Source organism: Abrus precatorius, unplaced genomic scaffold, assembly GCF_003935025.1.
Source record: "Abrus precatorius isolate BTA unplaced genomic scaffold, Abrus_2018 Scaffold3, whole genome shotgun sequence".
NCBI lineage: Eukaryota > Viridiplantae > Streptophyta > Magnoliopsida > Fabales > Fabaceae > Abrus > Abrus precatorius.
The window spans coordinates 1,884,922-1,901,956 of NW_020874373.1; the positions used below are offsets into that span (position 1 = coordinate 1,884,922).

Below are 17,035 nucleotides of genomic sequence, written 5' to 3' on the forward strand. Positions count from 1 at the left end.
CTCGCATTTCATGGAAATTCAATAAATCAGCATGAATAGATAAATAATATACAATTAATACTGGGAAATAATGAAAATATTTTGCCATCTAAGCAACTTATCTCTCAATTGAGTTGCCCTACCCATACAAAAATCAATACTTTCCGCAAGTGATCATTACTTTTCATAATTTTATTTTTAATATTATATATATATATATATAATATTATATATATATATATATATATATATATATATGGTAGCTTTTTTAAAAAATTGAGGTAGAGAAAGTAAAAATCCTTTATGGGCCATTATTTCAGTTGATAACAAACCAAAAAAATTTAAAGACAAAGTCCAAGGCCCATTTCACCATGGTACAGCCACTGTTGTTCCTTAGTCACGGTATTTGACTTACTGAGTTTTAAATTTTAGGGCAGGCTCGGCGAATACTGGACCTTGGCATATTGTTTTGAGTTTAATTTTAATAAGCTATTAATTTAAATATTTTTATTTTATTTAATATAAAATTTTTTTGAACATAATTAATATTTTTGTCTTAATAGCCAGAGTTGTTTGATATGTTGAATTTTAACCTAAATAAATTTTCATATTATAAAAGTAAAACATATATTTTTTTAAGATTTTTGTTAATTTCAGTCTTTAAAATTGAGTTTAAATATTTAAAAATAAATTTTTTTATAAAAAAAATACACAATTATTATATTAAATTTATAAAAATATAATAAATACTTTTTTTAATAAAATTTTATTATTATTAGTTGTTTATCTCCATCTCTAAAAGTTAAGGTTAATAAATATTTTTTAATAATTTTTAATTTTACAAAAATCACTCGTTTTTATTATTATTTTATATTAAAAATAGATATAAGTCTACTACGGCACATATTAATAAATTTTTTAAAGGACTAAATTTAGAATTTTACTCATCCTTTAGGAGTATTGAAAACACCTTTACAGTGATATAGCAATAGCATTGTATCAATTATCTTAGCCTTGGCCCTCGAAAAACCCTTCAAATATATGAAACTCTTGATATAACTATGCATTACAAGTGCAGAAAACAGACGATCTTATGTTCATTTGAATTATTATTATTTTTATACTACCATTAATTATATATGAAATTTAACAAAAAAAAAAGAGTACTGGTTAAAAATATAGTATATAGCTTAATTAATAATTGTTCAAAGATATTGAATTCATACTTATAAGATATTATAAATAAAATTATAACTTAATAATAATGTAGTTAATTAGTTAATCATACTTAAACATATTTGATAGATAACTTTTTTATAAAAACTTAATAAATTTGCATCCGATTAGCTTTCCTGTTAGAGGAAGATAGATATGCATGAGGGCAACAACAGTACTCATAAAAAAAAACATGCATTTCAGAAACACATGATATTTAAAGTGGCACAAAACTCAAACATTGTGTGCCCCTCTTTTGTGTCTGGCTAATTTATAAATGAGTTTGGTCACAAGTGTATAAGCATCATTTGACACTAACCAATTATTGTACGCAAGACCCATTTATAGTAAGATAAAAGATCTGGTTTTTGTCTTCTACGTTTGTTACATGACTAAGTACCACCACAACATGTGGGTGTTATAATAGTTAGGTGACATGTCGAAGGCAAAATAATAATAAATGTAAATGTGACCAAATTTTAGTATTAATTAATTTTAATAAAGCAGATTTGATAATGAAAAAGTCACTTGCACAATTTTTTTAAAAGAATAAATACTTCACCATAGAATTGTGATGAAATTGTTTTTTTTTTTTTCTAATACATCACTATTAGTCTATTGTCGGTATTTAGCAAATTATTGGATATCATTTGATAAATGAATTAAGATAAAATAAAATAAAATATATAAATTATTTTGTGTGTTCAGTATTTTCTAAAATAAAATAAAACAAAATATAGAAATGTATTAGTCCACGCACAGACTACTTAAAAGTATCTATTATTTTAATTTTTTTGTATTAATCCATTTTTATATATTGGTTTTATGACAATGAGGACTCACTAAAAAAACTTAACGATAAATTAGTGAATCAATTATAATAACAAATATTTACATACAATTTAAAACTGCTATGTATATATGTTATGGAGCTTCATGAATAAATATTATTATTTAAAAAACAACTTTATTTTTAGGCAATGTGATATTTTAAACTTTATTACTTTAATTTTATTTTTTTATCATTGATATTTTAACAAGTAGATTAATTAAAGTATTTTAATAATATATAAAGAATATTAATATCCATTAACATTACAAAAAAATTAACAAATTACATAAACATGTTGAAATAAATTAATTTACACAATTTGAATATTTGTAAAATATTTTAACAATACATAAATATTATTTATCATTAATATGTTACTATAAATAATTCATATAATTATATGTTTATTCATTTAATATATAATATTATTAAATTAAATATTATATATTTAGTTTTAAACTAATAATAAAACAAAATAATAAACTAAAGTCGGTATTGAAAATGGTTGAAAATCAATTAAGTACATGGGATGTTGGTTTGAAAATTACTAATACTCATTCCTATTTTTTAAAAATAAACCGATTTATTAGTATAGAACATTTTGAAAATTAAAATTGCAAGTGGGTAAAATTAAAAGTAATTACAATATTACAGTAAAAAGCCTAAATGTTATAGTATACATATTTTTTTTATATTTAAAATTATTTTAATACTAATTTATAATATGTTAACTTTTATCAATTTTTTGAAGATTTAAGTTAGTAGAGGACCTTGGAATTGTGGACTACGTTAATTGGAGTGAAATTCTACTTTTTCAGACGGCAACAAACAAATTTCGTGCTATACAAGTTTATATATATATATTATTACTAATTATTGGTATGAATTTTTAATATTTTTTTATTTATTAATACGAATGATTTTGAATCGTAGACAACATTTTTTTTTTCTATTAGACAACATCTTCTTTAGAGTTTAGATACTCGATGGATGTTAATACTAATTACTTCTTCATATTTTAAATATATTAAGAATATCTTTTAATTGATAATTGAAAGATTATTAACATAAAATTGATCTTTTTTAATAAAATATTTTTTATAAATACGATTTGAAAACACTATAGGCGAAGCATGCTGTCATGGTTCTCCAAGCCAAGGTGACTACGAATCTACCGTGTCCATTCTATATCTGTTAATGTGTGTGGTAAGTGGTAATTAGAATAAGACCAAATTTGAGTTTTGCAATCGTTTGAAACGCTACGTATTCATAAGTGCTAAATCAGTGCAACAAGATTGCACTATTCTTATCACCTCCTGTGACCCTGTCTAGGAAATTGGCCACTATTATCTTCAATAAGTTACGCAACTGCAGTTGACTTTTAAAGGTTTTAGACTTTTACTCCAGTCCAGTTCACCTAGAAATAGAAAGAATATTTTGTTAATTAAGGGAATTAAAATAAATTATTAACCTGAAAAAGTAAAAATAAAAACTTTATTATTTTAAAAATGGGAAATATTTGATACTTTATTTTTTAAGTTAGATAATTATTTACTTGAAGACAATAAATGTTGATTTCTTAGCATGTGTTAAGGATTGTACCGCTTAGTAAAATTCATAAATCTCACAAAAATATAAGTATGAAAAAGTTTTAACCTATAAATGGTTAAGCATTAAAAATAATAATTAAAGTGAATGCATCAAATCACATTTGTATAAAATTTCATAATAAAGGGGAAGTTTTTTTGCTGTATATACGGAAGTTTATGTGATAAACACAATATGTAGAAATGCGAAAGTAATTTACTATTTTTTTATGAGTAATAAAGCTTAGTTGTGATTTAATTCAACTCCTCTTTACTTAAACATACTTGTACATAAAGATTATGAATATATGTCTATAATCGTCTGTGTAAGCTTGTAAAATTGGATGTTTTCTAGTAGCTGTTACCTGTACGTTAGTGCAACAATTTAAAATAATATAAATTACTTCAATAAATTTGAAAAAGACAAGCATAAAAAAAACTGAAAAAGACATGTTCCATATCTTTATTTGAAGATTCGGTAGTGCTGCAAGCGATCATTTTCTCACCTAGATCAACTAGAATTTACCATTTCAAAGTTAAATTAATCTTATAAAATATACTGTACTGTAAGAACTGTGTGCTACGTGCATAAATTATTGAAAAATTACAATGAAAGACGTTATATCCTAAAGTATAGAGAATATAGCATCGGGAAATACTTTGTATTTTAATCTTTTAAATTTTTAGTTTATATATTTTTTCTAATTAACGATATAAAATGTAAAATCCTAAAGATGATACGTTAAATTTCCCAGAAAGAAAGTATATATTTAAACTGGACAAAAACTTTATATGGAGACTAATGTAACGTAAATAGCGTTATATTTTTTTTATTTATAGTATTAACTAAAAACTCAATTGATTATGCTATTCATGCGAGCATACATACGAACATAAAGTTTATATATATTCAGGGCAAAAGCAAATGGCTGCACCTTTGTACATATTTAATTTAGAAACCCAGTGGTAATAGGGTTGTGTGACTATAAGAAAGCCTATGTACGCGAAGTGGAAACAAAGGCGAAAGCATCCACACTGGGACTACCAATTTCATAAGAAAACTTCTGATCATTGATTGTAACACAAATGATTCATCCCCTATAACATGTCTAATACAAGATCATGCACAAGTAACTTATGAGTGGTGATACTATGCACAAGGCCTCAATTGTCAGCGAAACAATGCATCAAAAGTCCATAGCAGAAGAACAACCAATTCAATTCAACCCTTTTGTGAGTTTTTTAATTTGTCGGCTAAGGTGGTCCTACCAATATCCCCACCATGCTCCCAACCCTCCTCCATATGTGTGTGACCGACACAATAGTGCATACCCCAATCGTCTAAATTTGTCTACACATATAGGTCAAGAAAAGAAGCTCTTGCAAGTTGTAATTGAAAATTCAGGGTGCACAAGTTCCTATTAAGCATATTTTTCTTAGCACATTAATTATTTGCTTCATTTGATGCTGAACATTATGTTACTTGCGACTCTATTAGTGGGGTATTATTTCTACGAGTTGCTCAAGCGGTGTGTGTATGTATGTGGCTAGAGCTCAATAATAATGCTTCCCGTGTCTAGTGATTTTGTGGTTTGCTTCCGGGGAACCATGCCTTAACTTCATGTACTTTGACACCTCAGACTTAAATACTCTACGTATTGTTATATTCATGGGGCACTGATCCATAAGATCAATTTGGAAAGAGGGTTCGAACCTTCTACTTCCATAAGCAGACAAAAAATGAAAAAAACGCAGCTCAACAAAAATATTGTCTAAGTTATCCTATAAAATAATTAATTTCATCTTAGATAGAATGATGAAATTTTGTAATATTTTTTAATATAATATGCCTTAACTTCGTGAGCTTGTTTTAATATGATCATTTTATTTTGAATATTCAAATTGGCTCATAAATCATAATCTTCCTCTTAATCTAGTTATTTGCATTTTTGGGGTTACGCATTTATAGTTGAACAAGTTTCACAGGTTATTACTAGCAAAATAGTGAGTATATATACCTGCGTTACGTTTTGTTTTTTAGTAAAAAGAAAAAGAGCAATTAATCTCGTAGCATCTCCAAACGATGAACATTAAACGTTTTATTCTGAAAGGTTTTTTATACCAAAAATGTGGTTGGGTTGCAATCTTTGTGCACTCATTTTCTTGATTGATCAAACGTATCAAGATTACAAGCCATTCATTCTTCCATCACTAGGAAGGATTAATCTACGTGTCAATCAATCATGCGTGTGCCCCCTCTACTAATCAAATCAAGCTTTGGGCTCCATTAATGGATAGTTCTTGACCCACCACTCCATTGATGAAGTTCACAGGCTCAAACACACCGTACTCACTTTGATTCATGAGAATTGACCATATTAGAATCTGTCCCACATTTCCTTTTGTTTTAACTTTTTATTTGTTTTATCATTTCATTCATTGGCTTATTTTGGCCTTTACCAGCATGTTATGCTTGACTGAGTGGTAACTGACACAATGGAAAGGGAAAATGGTATGGTGAAAAGCACCAAACAATGTGGTTAATACAGCTATTGCTTTCAGTGCTCAGACCAAAATACCTGTAGCCTTCAATGAAGATGAAAAACTTACAGACACAAGCCTAGGTTCTAGTTGGAATCAGAAAGCCATGCGACACAACATAAAGAGGCACATTTAAGGCTCATCCATCTACCCCCCCCCCCCCCCCTTCTGCATCCCATCATATGTTTTAAGCTTTCCAACCAAGCTAACATGTTCTGTGTAGTCATAAAGAGGTGAAGGGAAAAAAGTAAGTGGTTGTAATAATGGGAAAAAAGAAAATGACAATAACCTTAGTGCCTATTCAAATGCATGCATTGGGTAATTGAATGTATCCAACAATTAAATATCTCCCATTCGCCTGTAATCATTTGTAAATAATTAAAACAAAACTTATGTGTAATTTTTCAAGTACTGATATACTGTTTATAAATCAAAATTAAAATTTTATTTATAACTAGAATATTTGAAATACAAATATTTTATTAAAATAAAATTTTAATTTTAATTAATAATCAAACCTAAACAACATTACATAAGTTTTCAACTATAGTTTAATTAATCCAATCCCTTCATAATTCCACCATTAATTCTATATTGGGGACCCGCTAATTTTCTTATTTATATCAGACTGACTACCATACTCTTCTTCCATATGCCCTTACACTGAACACTTTCCCACAGTTTCTCTCTCTCACACTTTGCATTTATACACAACAGAATCATTCTCCTTTCTGCTAAAACTTTAACTCACTTTTCTTCATGGCTCTCTTTCTCTTTGCTATTTTAATCTTGATGGCCCCTTCAAGCAATGCCTACTGGCCACCTTCACCTGGCTACTGGCCTAGTTCCAAATTCAAGTCCATGAGTTTTTACAAGGGATTTAGAAACCTTTGGGGACCTCAGCACCAAAGACTAGATCAAAATGCATTAACAATATGGCTTGATAGAACCTCAGGTATGAATCTAATCACTTTCACTACATTTTGAATTATCTCTCTTTCTGGTGCATATCATAGAAGTTCAATGCACTTTCCACTGCTTTGTTTATGGTAAAACAGGAAGTGGCTTCAAGTCACTACGACCATTTCGATCCGGGTACTTTGGTGCTTCCATTAAGGTCCAACCGGGCTATACTGCTGGAGTTATAACTGCTTTCTATGTAAGATATGGCCACACAATCATATGATAAAAGAATGAGTTTGGTTGGTTAGAAGCTTACACATAGTATTAAGCTTATGAATTTATATTAGTAATTATAATGATTTGATTAATGGCAGCTTTCAAACAATGAAGCACATCCTGGTTTCCATGATGAAGTGGATATTGAGTTTCTTGGGACTACATTTGGAAAGCCTTATACTTTGCAGACTAATATTTATATAAGAGGGAGTGGAGATGGCAAAATTATAGGTAGAGAGATGAAGTTCCATCTATGGTTTGATCCTACCAAAGATTTTCATCACTATGCTATACTGTGGAGTCCTAAGGAAATAATGTAAGTCACTAAACATTATAAATGTATTTTTGAGTTTGTGTGTGAAATTGAATGCTTAGATTTTCAGTACTAGTCCAAAAGAGAATGGTAGACAAGGTAGGCACTACTTCCTTTTCTGCTGAAGTAGTAGGAGAGATAAAGAGAAATAGAGAATCTACAGTGTAAGCTTGGATTCGGTGTATGTGGCACTGTTTTGATTGGTTCTAATTAACTGCAATCACAGTTTAGGCACACTGATTGATAAAGAAATTTTATTCTTATAACTTTTTCTATAATTATTTCAATAAGTAGAAAAGAGATAAGAAGTGACAAACAGTGTAAGATAAGACGACTGATGTGATAAGAAATATAAATGAAAATATGTGTAAAAATAATATAACTATAGATTGAGATTTTAGAAGAAGAAAGGAAAAGAAATTTGTTTTCCCTGAAATTAATGAAGAAAGCAGATAGGGATTTGTCAGGATTAATAAATCATGTAGAAATATAGAATCAAGGTCACATGAATGGCACAAAAAACATAAGCATTGAAGTGTGGGGTAAACAAAATCTCATAGCACCCAACACTAATGAAAAGTTAAAAGTAACATTAGTTTATTGACCGACTAGTTATTTTCATGGCCACTTGGATACCTGTAATTATAAAATTATTATTTTTTAACGCGGGTCTAAAAACACATAATAAAAAAGTTACTAAATATTATGTAATATTACAGAATTATATGTATTAACAATATTAAATATTATAATTTTAAAAAATTGTTTTTTTAATACTGACATTGAATAATGTGCCAGATTCCTCGTAGATGATGTGCCCATAAGGAGGTACCCGAGGAAGAGTGGTGCAACATTTCCTCAGAGGCCAATGTGGGTATATGGTTCAATATGGGATGCATCATCATGGGCTACTGAAGATGGAAAGTACAAAGCTGATTACAAGTATCAACCTTTTGTAGCAAAGTATAGCAAATTCAAAGCCAGTGGTTGTTCAGCCTATGCCCCTCGTTGGTGCCACCCAGTCTCAGCCTCACCATACAAGTCTGGTGGGTTGACTAGACAACAACATAGGGCCATGAGATGGGTGCAAAGATACCACATGGTTTATAACTATTGTCAAGACCCAAAAAGAGATCACAGAGTAACACCTGAGTGTTGGGGTTAAAAAAATTGGCCAATTGGGGAAATAGCTTTTTGGTCTAAAAAACACTGTTCTCTTGTGATTTGTTTTGTTTTTTCCTTTCACAAAGTTTCATTTACATTATGGGGGTCACTTGAGATTGGGCCCCTCCGTTGGCAGTTACATTATGCAAAGTGTACGGGGTTGCCATCCAAGGCTCTCAAGACACGAGAAAATTTGGAAGATTGTGTGGTTTTTTTCTTTTTCTTTTTCTTTTTTGGGTTATTTATATTCCTTTTGGTGTAGACAAAGAAAAACAAAGATAATGGAGGAGCGAGAGAAGGGAATAATATCAATGTCCTATGAAAAGCAAAGTGGCCAATTTGTATGGGTCGGTGAATGTGGCACCATTGAGTGCGAATATTTTAATCATACTCTTCATTTAATATTGTTGTTGTCATTTTAATGATGAAAACGAGAACCTGTGTGTGTTTTGGGGAGAGGGGTAAATGTGTTATGCTCCAAGACTTACTTGTTTATTACCACCAGGGATAAGTTGGTTGCATGTAAATAGATCTCATAATAATTATGTAAAAGTTGTGGACCATTGTGGGCGGAAAGAAACTTAAAAAGAAGAGAAAAATAATGAGACTATGTAAATCATATAAAAAAAACATTTTATGTATAAATAATATCATTACCATTGTTAAGTTAATATAACCATTTTATATTTTTTTAATTTTTTAATAAAAATAAAAAAATCTCTGTCCTTTGGTCCTCCCCTCCCTCAAGTCGCGTTTATTTAGGATTTGGGGGTATTTTTTTGTGGTGGGACATATAAGAAAAAAAAAAAAAATCTCCCTCCTTGCTCTCATCCAAACTAAGAAAATTATTAAATTTCTTGCACTTTCTCCCTTACCCCTTAATTTCCATACATCCGAATATATCTTTAAGCAATTTCTATCCAAATTTTTATAGCATATAAAAATTGCTTCAAATTTAAAATTAAAGTAAGAAAATTAAATTTAAAATTATTTAATGCTTTTATGATTTTAAAAGCTCCTTTTTTCAAGGATTTTTTTTCCATAAAAATTACTTTTTACAAGTTTTCTTTGTTAAAATATTTATAATCTTAAATATTTTCATTTGAAGTTGCAAGACAATAGAATTCATAAATATATTAAAGAAAGTATTTAAAAGGTATTCTGTACAAATGTAATTTTTCTCTATTGTATTGAATAAAATATGTACTTTTCTTAACTTCTTGTAAACTAGTAAAGCGAGTACTGAAATTATTCCAATCATACGTGGGTGTTGTGTCCAAGCAGTCCAGGTCATAAACGAAGGCATCAAGATTGAAACAAAGCAAACGTTGAAATCGCAATCTACTGTCGAGAAAAAAAATTTAGAATCTACTGGCATTCTAAAAATTTGGAAAATATTACTCTTCCTCCAAATAATCAAGTATGATTGCTTGTTGAAGATGCACGAAAAGACAATAACGATGCATAAAGTGGAGGGCCATAATGCCGAGATCAAACAAAGGAGGTCGTTGGTGTAGAGCTTTTAAACCCTCAAGAGACTGACAATGATGGAATGTTTTTCCAAACGAGACTTTTAGGCATTGTTGAATCATAAACCTCTACTCCTTTTTCTGCATTTGGCATTTGTTTTTAAGGATTAGTTGCTCGGTGTGAGATGTTTTAATTGAATAGTTACGAATATAATATTGGTCCCAACGTATCATAATGCACCAAGGACAGCATTTTCCTAAAGAATCCTTTATCCCATGTAAATCAACGGTTAAGTAGAACATATAATTAGATAAGGATTATAAAGGACAACACAAACCACTTTTTTCTAGGCGTCTTCGGGAACGCAACTGCATCATATCCGCCTTTGGCTAATTGAATACAACAAATAAAGCTGTTATTCCCCATTTGAGGAAAATAATTGCAATTGTCATTTTTCTTTCTTAAGAAATTTGTTTTACCAACACTTAGATCGTATTTAAGCGAAATTTGATGAAAAACCGAGATATTAACAAAGACTTGATTATTTCTTCAATGCAAAAAACTACCCACATGAAATACATTATTAATTACGATTTCCTGGGGCTACTTTGTATTTAGCAATATGCTAATCAGTTCTCTAAAAGCATTGGATAAAAAATAAAAAGAAAATACTAAATAGCAAAGGAAGAGCATAGAAAAAACTTTATCGCTTACGGTACAACCTAACCTCGTGCGGAACTGTCTTCTCTAGACAATACGTATGATTTAGAATAAACAAAAGAAACTCCGTTACTTTTAATTACATTCAAAAACATCAAGTAACGTTTTAAATAAATACTTTCATTTTAAAAAAATTATTTATTTTGTTTCTTTAACTAGTATCCTTATAAATATTTAATATATAAACAAATGATTTTAATAACAGCATTAAATAGTTCTTTCAAAATAATAAATATTTTCTGTTTTTATTTCCTTAGCCACTGCTATAAGAAAATTTGTTTTAACACGAAAATTTTGTACAAGTTTATTTTCAATTTCCACTTCTCAAATAATCAATAGATCCTATCCTTTTTAAAAATTATTACACTGACTTCTAAAAGCATGTTAATATAATTAGATGACCATACACATTTTTACTTTTAAATCAAAATCAAATCTTAAATGAATTAGTAGTTTTTTATTGCATCTAACTTGAGTAACATTCATGTATTCATACTTTGTCCTTAATGAGAATGAGAATGTATGTCTCACTATTGTCACAGAATATCCATATCAATATCACTGCTCTAGGAAAATATAACAAATTACGAAATGAAATTCCCCCGCAAAATAATTAAAGAAAAACAAAGCATTCATAGGCTTTGGGGCAGAGAAATAATATCTCAACTGATGTAGGAACAGATGAAATTCTAAGTAAAATAATTTAGAACAAAAAAACTCAACTTCAATGAACCCCCTTTTTTCTTGAAAGATATGTTACAGTGATGCAATAAGTAAATATAGAATTACCTTCCTCACGAGAGTTTGGCTTTGAAGAGCTGCAATGTATTCTCACTTAAACAACCAAGTATTCCACGGCTAGGTGAGTACCTAAGATCACGGGCCTGAGCTGGCATCTTGAATTGCTGAAGAACTCTAAAAGAAGGCAACTCATGCAAGACCAAATCACATGTAACTTCATCCCCAGATGCAAAAAATCTACTCTGATTCTCTATGTCTATAATTACACATTTTGGTAGTCGAATTTTATTTACATTGGCATATGAGGAACCCACCTTTTGGAAACGATGACTTCCCATTCCATTGAACAAGACATGAGAGCCCTGCACCACTTGTCCAGTAGTATATGGAGTGGGCGATGGTTGAGATAGAGGCACATCCATGGACATGTCAAATTTTGGACGGTAAGAACCAACAATGTCATCGCTGCTGGGACAATAGGCAAGGGATATACAAACTCCTTGATTATCAGTTTCAGGAACCATAAGTGGCCTTCATGTTTAAGAAAATAAAGCATTAGGGGAGCAAATTAAACATTTTCCACATGATTGTTTTGAGAATCGCTCCTAATCAAATTTAAATTATGCAGAAGAAAATAGGAACAATCCATCCTATACTATCGTATAAAATGCGGTGAAATATTCAGCAGTTCGTCCAAATTTAACAAATAATTTAATTTATCATTATGTAATAGTGACTTTCCAAAAGGCAAAAGAAATGAGACATTAACCCACGAAACAATCAAAAGATTTTGAGAATATAAGTTACAAAATCAGGATACATTCTACATTATCGTACAAACTGAAAAAATAGCAGGAACAAAGTAAAACAGAGGAAAGGTACAAAGATGACCAAATGTCAAAAAATGTGCAATTATTTATTCCATGTCAGCATATTTTGGAAAACGGTTCTAATTATACACAAATGTAGCCCCAGACAAACTGTAGAAGGAAAATGGGAATAAAAAATATAATTGTCCATCAAAATTCAACGATTACAATTTTAACTGGATAGTGTCGGCCAGTAAAAGTTTTATATAATATTTACAAGGCAATGACAGTGAAATTATGCATGTGTGTGTCTAGATTCATAAATTGTAAACAACCTACCGTTCTTCAGAATCAACATTCCACTGACAAATGCCAATGGCAGATGCAGAAAGGATGGTTTTAACACCAGAAGGAAAACCCGAAGTTTGTGCAAGAGATTGTACAGTATGAACAGGGTTGTTAGTCAACCCAACTAAACATTTCATGGGCCCTGCAGTTTGGCGCATATCAAACACCAAGACAGAACCATTCTGCAAGAATGTTATGTGAAGATTAGCATTTGAAGTTCTGACATCCAATAAATACAAAGCCAAGTTGCTGACCTGTAGTCCAGCATATATGTAATGTGAACTGTTGAGATCCCACGAACAAGACCATGCTGGATCCTGGAATACAATTCTAGCAAGGTTACAAATACCAAACAGGGACTGGTATACTCTATCTTGTGACAGAATGCAAGCTTTAAGCAATAAAATTAGTGCAACAGAGGAAAAAAGACATGGGAAAAATTACTGAGTATCTATTTCTATAACAAGTTTGGAGCATTTTTTTTTTGTACGTGATTTCTCTCCTTTCTTCCTTTCTTTAACAATAACAAAAGTTAAATATACGAGCAATACTACTCTAGAAAATCACAAAACAGAGACTATAAACTATTGGCCACAGCTTTATTAATACTAATTTCCTAAATCAAAATAATTAATCAAACTTCTACCTGTAGATCATAATTGATAACAGGGTTGCTACTGTCCAAGCTGCAACACAAGGAAATACATTAATGACCAGGTTTTACAATTTCAGACAAAACAAGTAGTATTTCTAATGCAACTATACCTGACCACTGATAATTTCTTCCCAAATGAAGCATAGAGGGCCAAGCCACTATTAGAAGGAGAAATATGTAGGTCTTTAACACCATTTGTACCGGAGGGCAGTAAGATATCTTGCATCTCAAACGGAGATATCAAGCTCATCTAAAAAGCCAGGTTTACATTAAGGTTAATTGGAAATCCTTCTTTGTATAAAGAGAAACTAAATCCACATATGTATACACAAATATTTCAAATTGATGAATCTTACTTTAGTTAGCAAATGTATTCCACCGATCGCCTTTGGCTTTTGTGCAACTAACAAAATTTGATTAGAAATGTCCATATCAAATACACGTGCACCGTCCAGATGAAACACTTTCTAAAAAGGATAAACAACTAAGTAAATAAAATTCAAGTTATCAAAATAAGAGAGGTCATAGGATAAAAAGGAAAAAAAATTACAGCATATCACATGTTACCCTCTAATAGTTTCACATATTCCCAACTTACTCTCATAAACATTTTTAGAACCTGAAATTTGGTTTAAAGTGAAAACTGTAAACTTTGCCGAATTTAGCAATGGTTTTAGGCTTATTAGCCGCAGTTTTAACCATGGTAATAGCATTTTTCACATTAACAGAAACTTTATAGGTTTAGTGATACAAAAAAGATTTAGGAGGTAAACTGGGAAAGTACGAAACTACCAAGAGATCAAAGTGTAACTCAAAAACACTATCCTTCTGTTGATACAATACATGGAGCTGTAAAAGAAGAGGAGGGAGAGTGAGAGAATGACATACCTGCAATTCAAAATTGCGAAAGGATCCCCCTCCATGGTGATTTGGGCCAAAGTTGTGTTCTACAAGTTACATTCAGCAAAAGAAAATGTGCTCAAACATACAAATTAGTAAGAAAAGGAAAAAATAAATAAACAAACAATGAAATTAACTTCAATTTTTGTATTGTTGAAAAATGCTTTGTCATTGCTGTAGAAAGAAGGTGGGCTGGGAATTGGAGGTGCAGGAGATAAATATTACGAGGCAGAGATCTGTCATCTCATTTGAGAGCTGAAAGGATGATTACCAGATTCACATCTCCATTGAGAGTTTCCATTGCCATTTATCAAATCAGATTGCCTGCTCTGCATATCTAGTAGCAGCTGCTCCAAATAAGTGTTTCTCTACAAGACCAATTTATTACAAATTTAAAACCATACATCAAAAAGGCTTATATGATTTATATGATTTGCCAAATCTTTGTACAGATTTGTACTGCTTAAACTTCTGTCCACTATGCTCCTCAAGCAAATATCTCAATTATTTAGGCAACATGGTTACTGAGTAACACACAATTGAAAATGTTAAATGGTTTGTAACTTTGTAAACATTAATGCATACGGGATACCTCTGTAAGCTTTTGAACTTGGGCACGCAATGCAGCTTCTGTTTTCTGCCATCTGGCTTCTTTCTTGTGCCAATCACTGCCCTGAGAAAATAATTGAGAAAATGTTCTTAACCAAGAATAATAGAAATATAGCCTCATTTTCCAGGAAAATTGAACCAAAGTAAAAATATATGCATCAAGCAAAAAAAATTCTTCAATAGCATCCTTCCTACCTCACTTTCAAGGGCAACACATTTGGCCTCGAGGCCACGAATTCTCTGCAAACAGAAACATAGCAATCAAGCAAAACTCTTCCTTAAAAGTTTCTTCTGACATTGCAAATGCACATAAACTGGACCCAACCTTCTGAGATTCTTCATCAACGGCAACTACTCGGGAAGCATAGAGTTTCCTCACATCGTTCAACGAACATTTCCTATTACATTGAGGACACTAGAACGGGAAAAGAAAAAAAAGGAATGAAGAATGTCAAAGGCCATTTCTCTGCACACCAATTCCTGAAAGTATCTTTCAACCAGCCACAGTGTAGAATTTACCTTCCCCGAGTTTCTTCTCTGTTGAAGCCATTTGTTGATACATGACATGCCATATATGTGTCCACAAGGAAGACAACTGAACTCATTCATCCCAAAAAATCCAAATAAATTTAATCACCACATTGTTCACATACACTCAACAACAACAATTTCATTATAAGCATATCCAATCAAACATACACACTGTAATTTAGGGTAAGGGGTTTGAAGTAGAACCAGATGTGATGTTCGCCGTCATTGGTCCAAACGTCCATGCAAATAGGGCAAATGAGGCCATCAATGTCGGTGCGGTTCCACTCATTCCCTTGGCTACCGTCGCTGCTACCACTTGCGAAAGAACAAGAAGCCTCGCCTCCTTCGGTTCTGCGCCGTTTGTTTCTCTCCTCTTCCACGCTATTCTGCGATTCATCGGCGATGACAATTACTTCGTTTGTGATAGGGCTATGAGAAGCGTAGTGAGAAACCCTAGAAGACCACGCAGCGGGGACGTATTCTTCATCGTCTTCATCCTCGTCTTCTTCATCGTCATTTTCTTCCTCATCGGCGACTCCATATTCTGCAGCTGCAATATCGTTTTCGTCGTGGTGGTGCAATTCAGACGGATTCTCCATCACAGCGAGTAAATGGAGGAAAGAGGCCAAGTGAGTTCATTGGTCTTAAACGACACGCAAAGAGCGACCGTTTAAGGGTCGCCAGGGAAACGAAAGACAAAGGCGCGCCGACCGGGTGCTTTTTCTTATTGGATTTTCCAGTGATTTAATTGGTGTTTTCTGGTTGAGTGATGTTAGAATTTCAAGTTGAAAAATTAAAAATTATGATAAAATTATGTTAATTATTTTGAAAGATTTTTCAATTAGTTTCTTAAAATATTAGTTGGGGTTTTTTCATTTGAAAACAAAACTCTTTCGAGTTTTTTTTGTTAGATTGTTTTATTTCTCAATTTGACACTTTTTAATATTATTTCTTTAAATACGCTCAAATGTGAACACATTGAAATGTTATTTTTTGAAAAAACAACTATTTAATGCACTTTTTTAACGTTGTGTAAGGAAATCAGTTTTGAAGAAAATGATTTTCTATAAAAGCCTTTTTTAGATTGTCTTATTAATTCTTTTCCTTTTGGTTAAGTAATCAATAAATAAATAAAATATTATACTTTAATATTAAAATTATGTTAAAAATATATATTTATAATCTATTAAATAATATTTTTAATTATTTTATTAAAAACACTAGCTAGTATTTACTTCTTTTGAATATATTGAAAAGTCACATTCTCAAACTTTATGTAACAACATACAAATTTCCCAACTTTGTTGCGTAGTAATGTATGGTATACACACAAACTGAATAAACTAAAATTAATTAACAAAGAGTGATTTTTAGAAATTATGCGGAAAGATTATGGAAGAATTTATTCATATTTTAATATATTTATTATACTTGTTTGAATGA

The 17,035-nt window shown here is 30.8% G+C and overlaps 2 protein-coding genes across 3 annotated transcripts; one reads left to right on the forward strand and one right to left on the reverse strand.

Annotated features, from left to right (window-relative positions):
* Positions 1–6,903: 6,903 nt before the first annotated feature.
* Positions 6,904–8,810, forward strand: LOC113863582 (probable xyloglucan endotransglucosylase/hydrolase protein 32). The gene is made up of 4 exons (XM_027497215.1): positions 6,904–7,108; positions 7,212–7,312; positions 7,431–7,648; positions 8,444–8,810. The coding sequence occupies exons 1-4, from the start codon at positions 6,913–6,915 to the stop codon at positions 8,808–8,810; spliced, it is 882 nt and encodes a 293-aa protein (XP_027353016.1). The 5' UTR covers positions 6,904–6,912.
* A 2,652-nt stretch (positions 8,811–11,462) lies between these two features.
* On the reverse strand, positions 11,463–16,323 carry LOC113862682 (E3 ubiquitin-protein ligase RFWD3). Of its 2 annotated transcripts, none has more exons than XM_027495805.1 (13): positions 15,797–16,323; positions 15,581–15,656; positions 15,387–15,476; positions 15,257–15,301; positions 15,045–15,125; positions 14,724–14,820; positions 14,441–14,499; positions 13,909–14,019; positions 13,663–13,802; positions 13,544–13,583; positions 13,152–13,214; positions 12,889–13,079; positions 11,463–12,271 (listed from the first exon to the last, which is right to left on the reverse strand). In XM_027495805.1, exons 1-13 carry the CDS (start codon positions 16,189–16,191, stop codon positions 11,794–11,796), a joined length of 1,866 nt encoding a protein of 621 aa, XP_027351606.1. In that variant the 5' UTR covers positions 16,192–16,323; the 3' UTR covers positions 11,463–11,793. The 2 variants fall into 2 exon arrangements, with proteins under 2 accessions (XP_027351606.1, XP_027351605.1); XM_027495804.1 differs by having other exon boundaries at positions 11,474–12,271; positions 15,761–16,281.
* Between the last annotated feature and the right edge of the window lie 712 nt (positions 16,324–17,035).

Excerpts from the sequence above, each read along its gene's own strand:
- LOC113862682 (XM_027495804.1), bottom strand. The coding sequence starts at position 16,191 with ATGGAGAATCCGTCTGAATTGCACCACCACGACGAAAACGATATTGCA. Across the intron at positions 14,020-14,440 it reads TTCGCAATTTTGAATTGCAG|AAAGTGTTTCATCTGGACGG; the intron begins GTATGTCATTCT and ends TATCCTTTTTAG. Across the intron at positions 13,215-13,543 it reads TTATCAATTATGATCTACAG|GATCCAGCATGGTCTTGTTC; the intron begins GTAGAAGTTTGA and ends ATTGTATTCCAG.
- LOC113863582 (XM_027497215.1), top strand. The coding sequence starts at position 6,913 with ATGGCTCTCTTTCTCTTTGCTATTTTAATCTTGATGGCCCCTTCAAGC. Across the intron at positions 7,313-7,430 it reads GAGTTATAACTGCTTTCTAT|CTTTCAAACAATGAAGCACA; the intron begins GTAAGATATGGC and ends GATTAATGGCAG. Across the intron at positions 7,649-8,443 it reads TGGAGTCCTAAGGAAATAAT|ATTCCTCGTAGATGATGTGC; the intron begins GTAAGTCACTAA and ends ATAATGTGCCAG.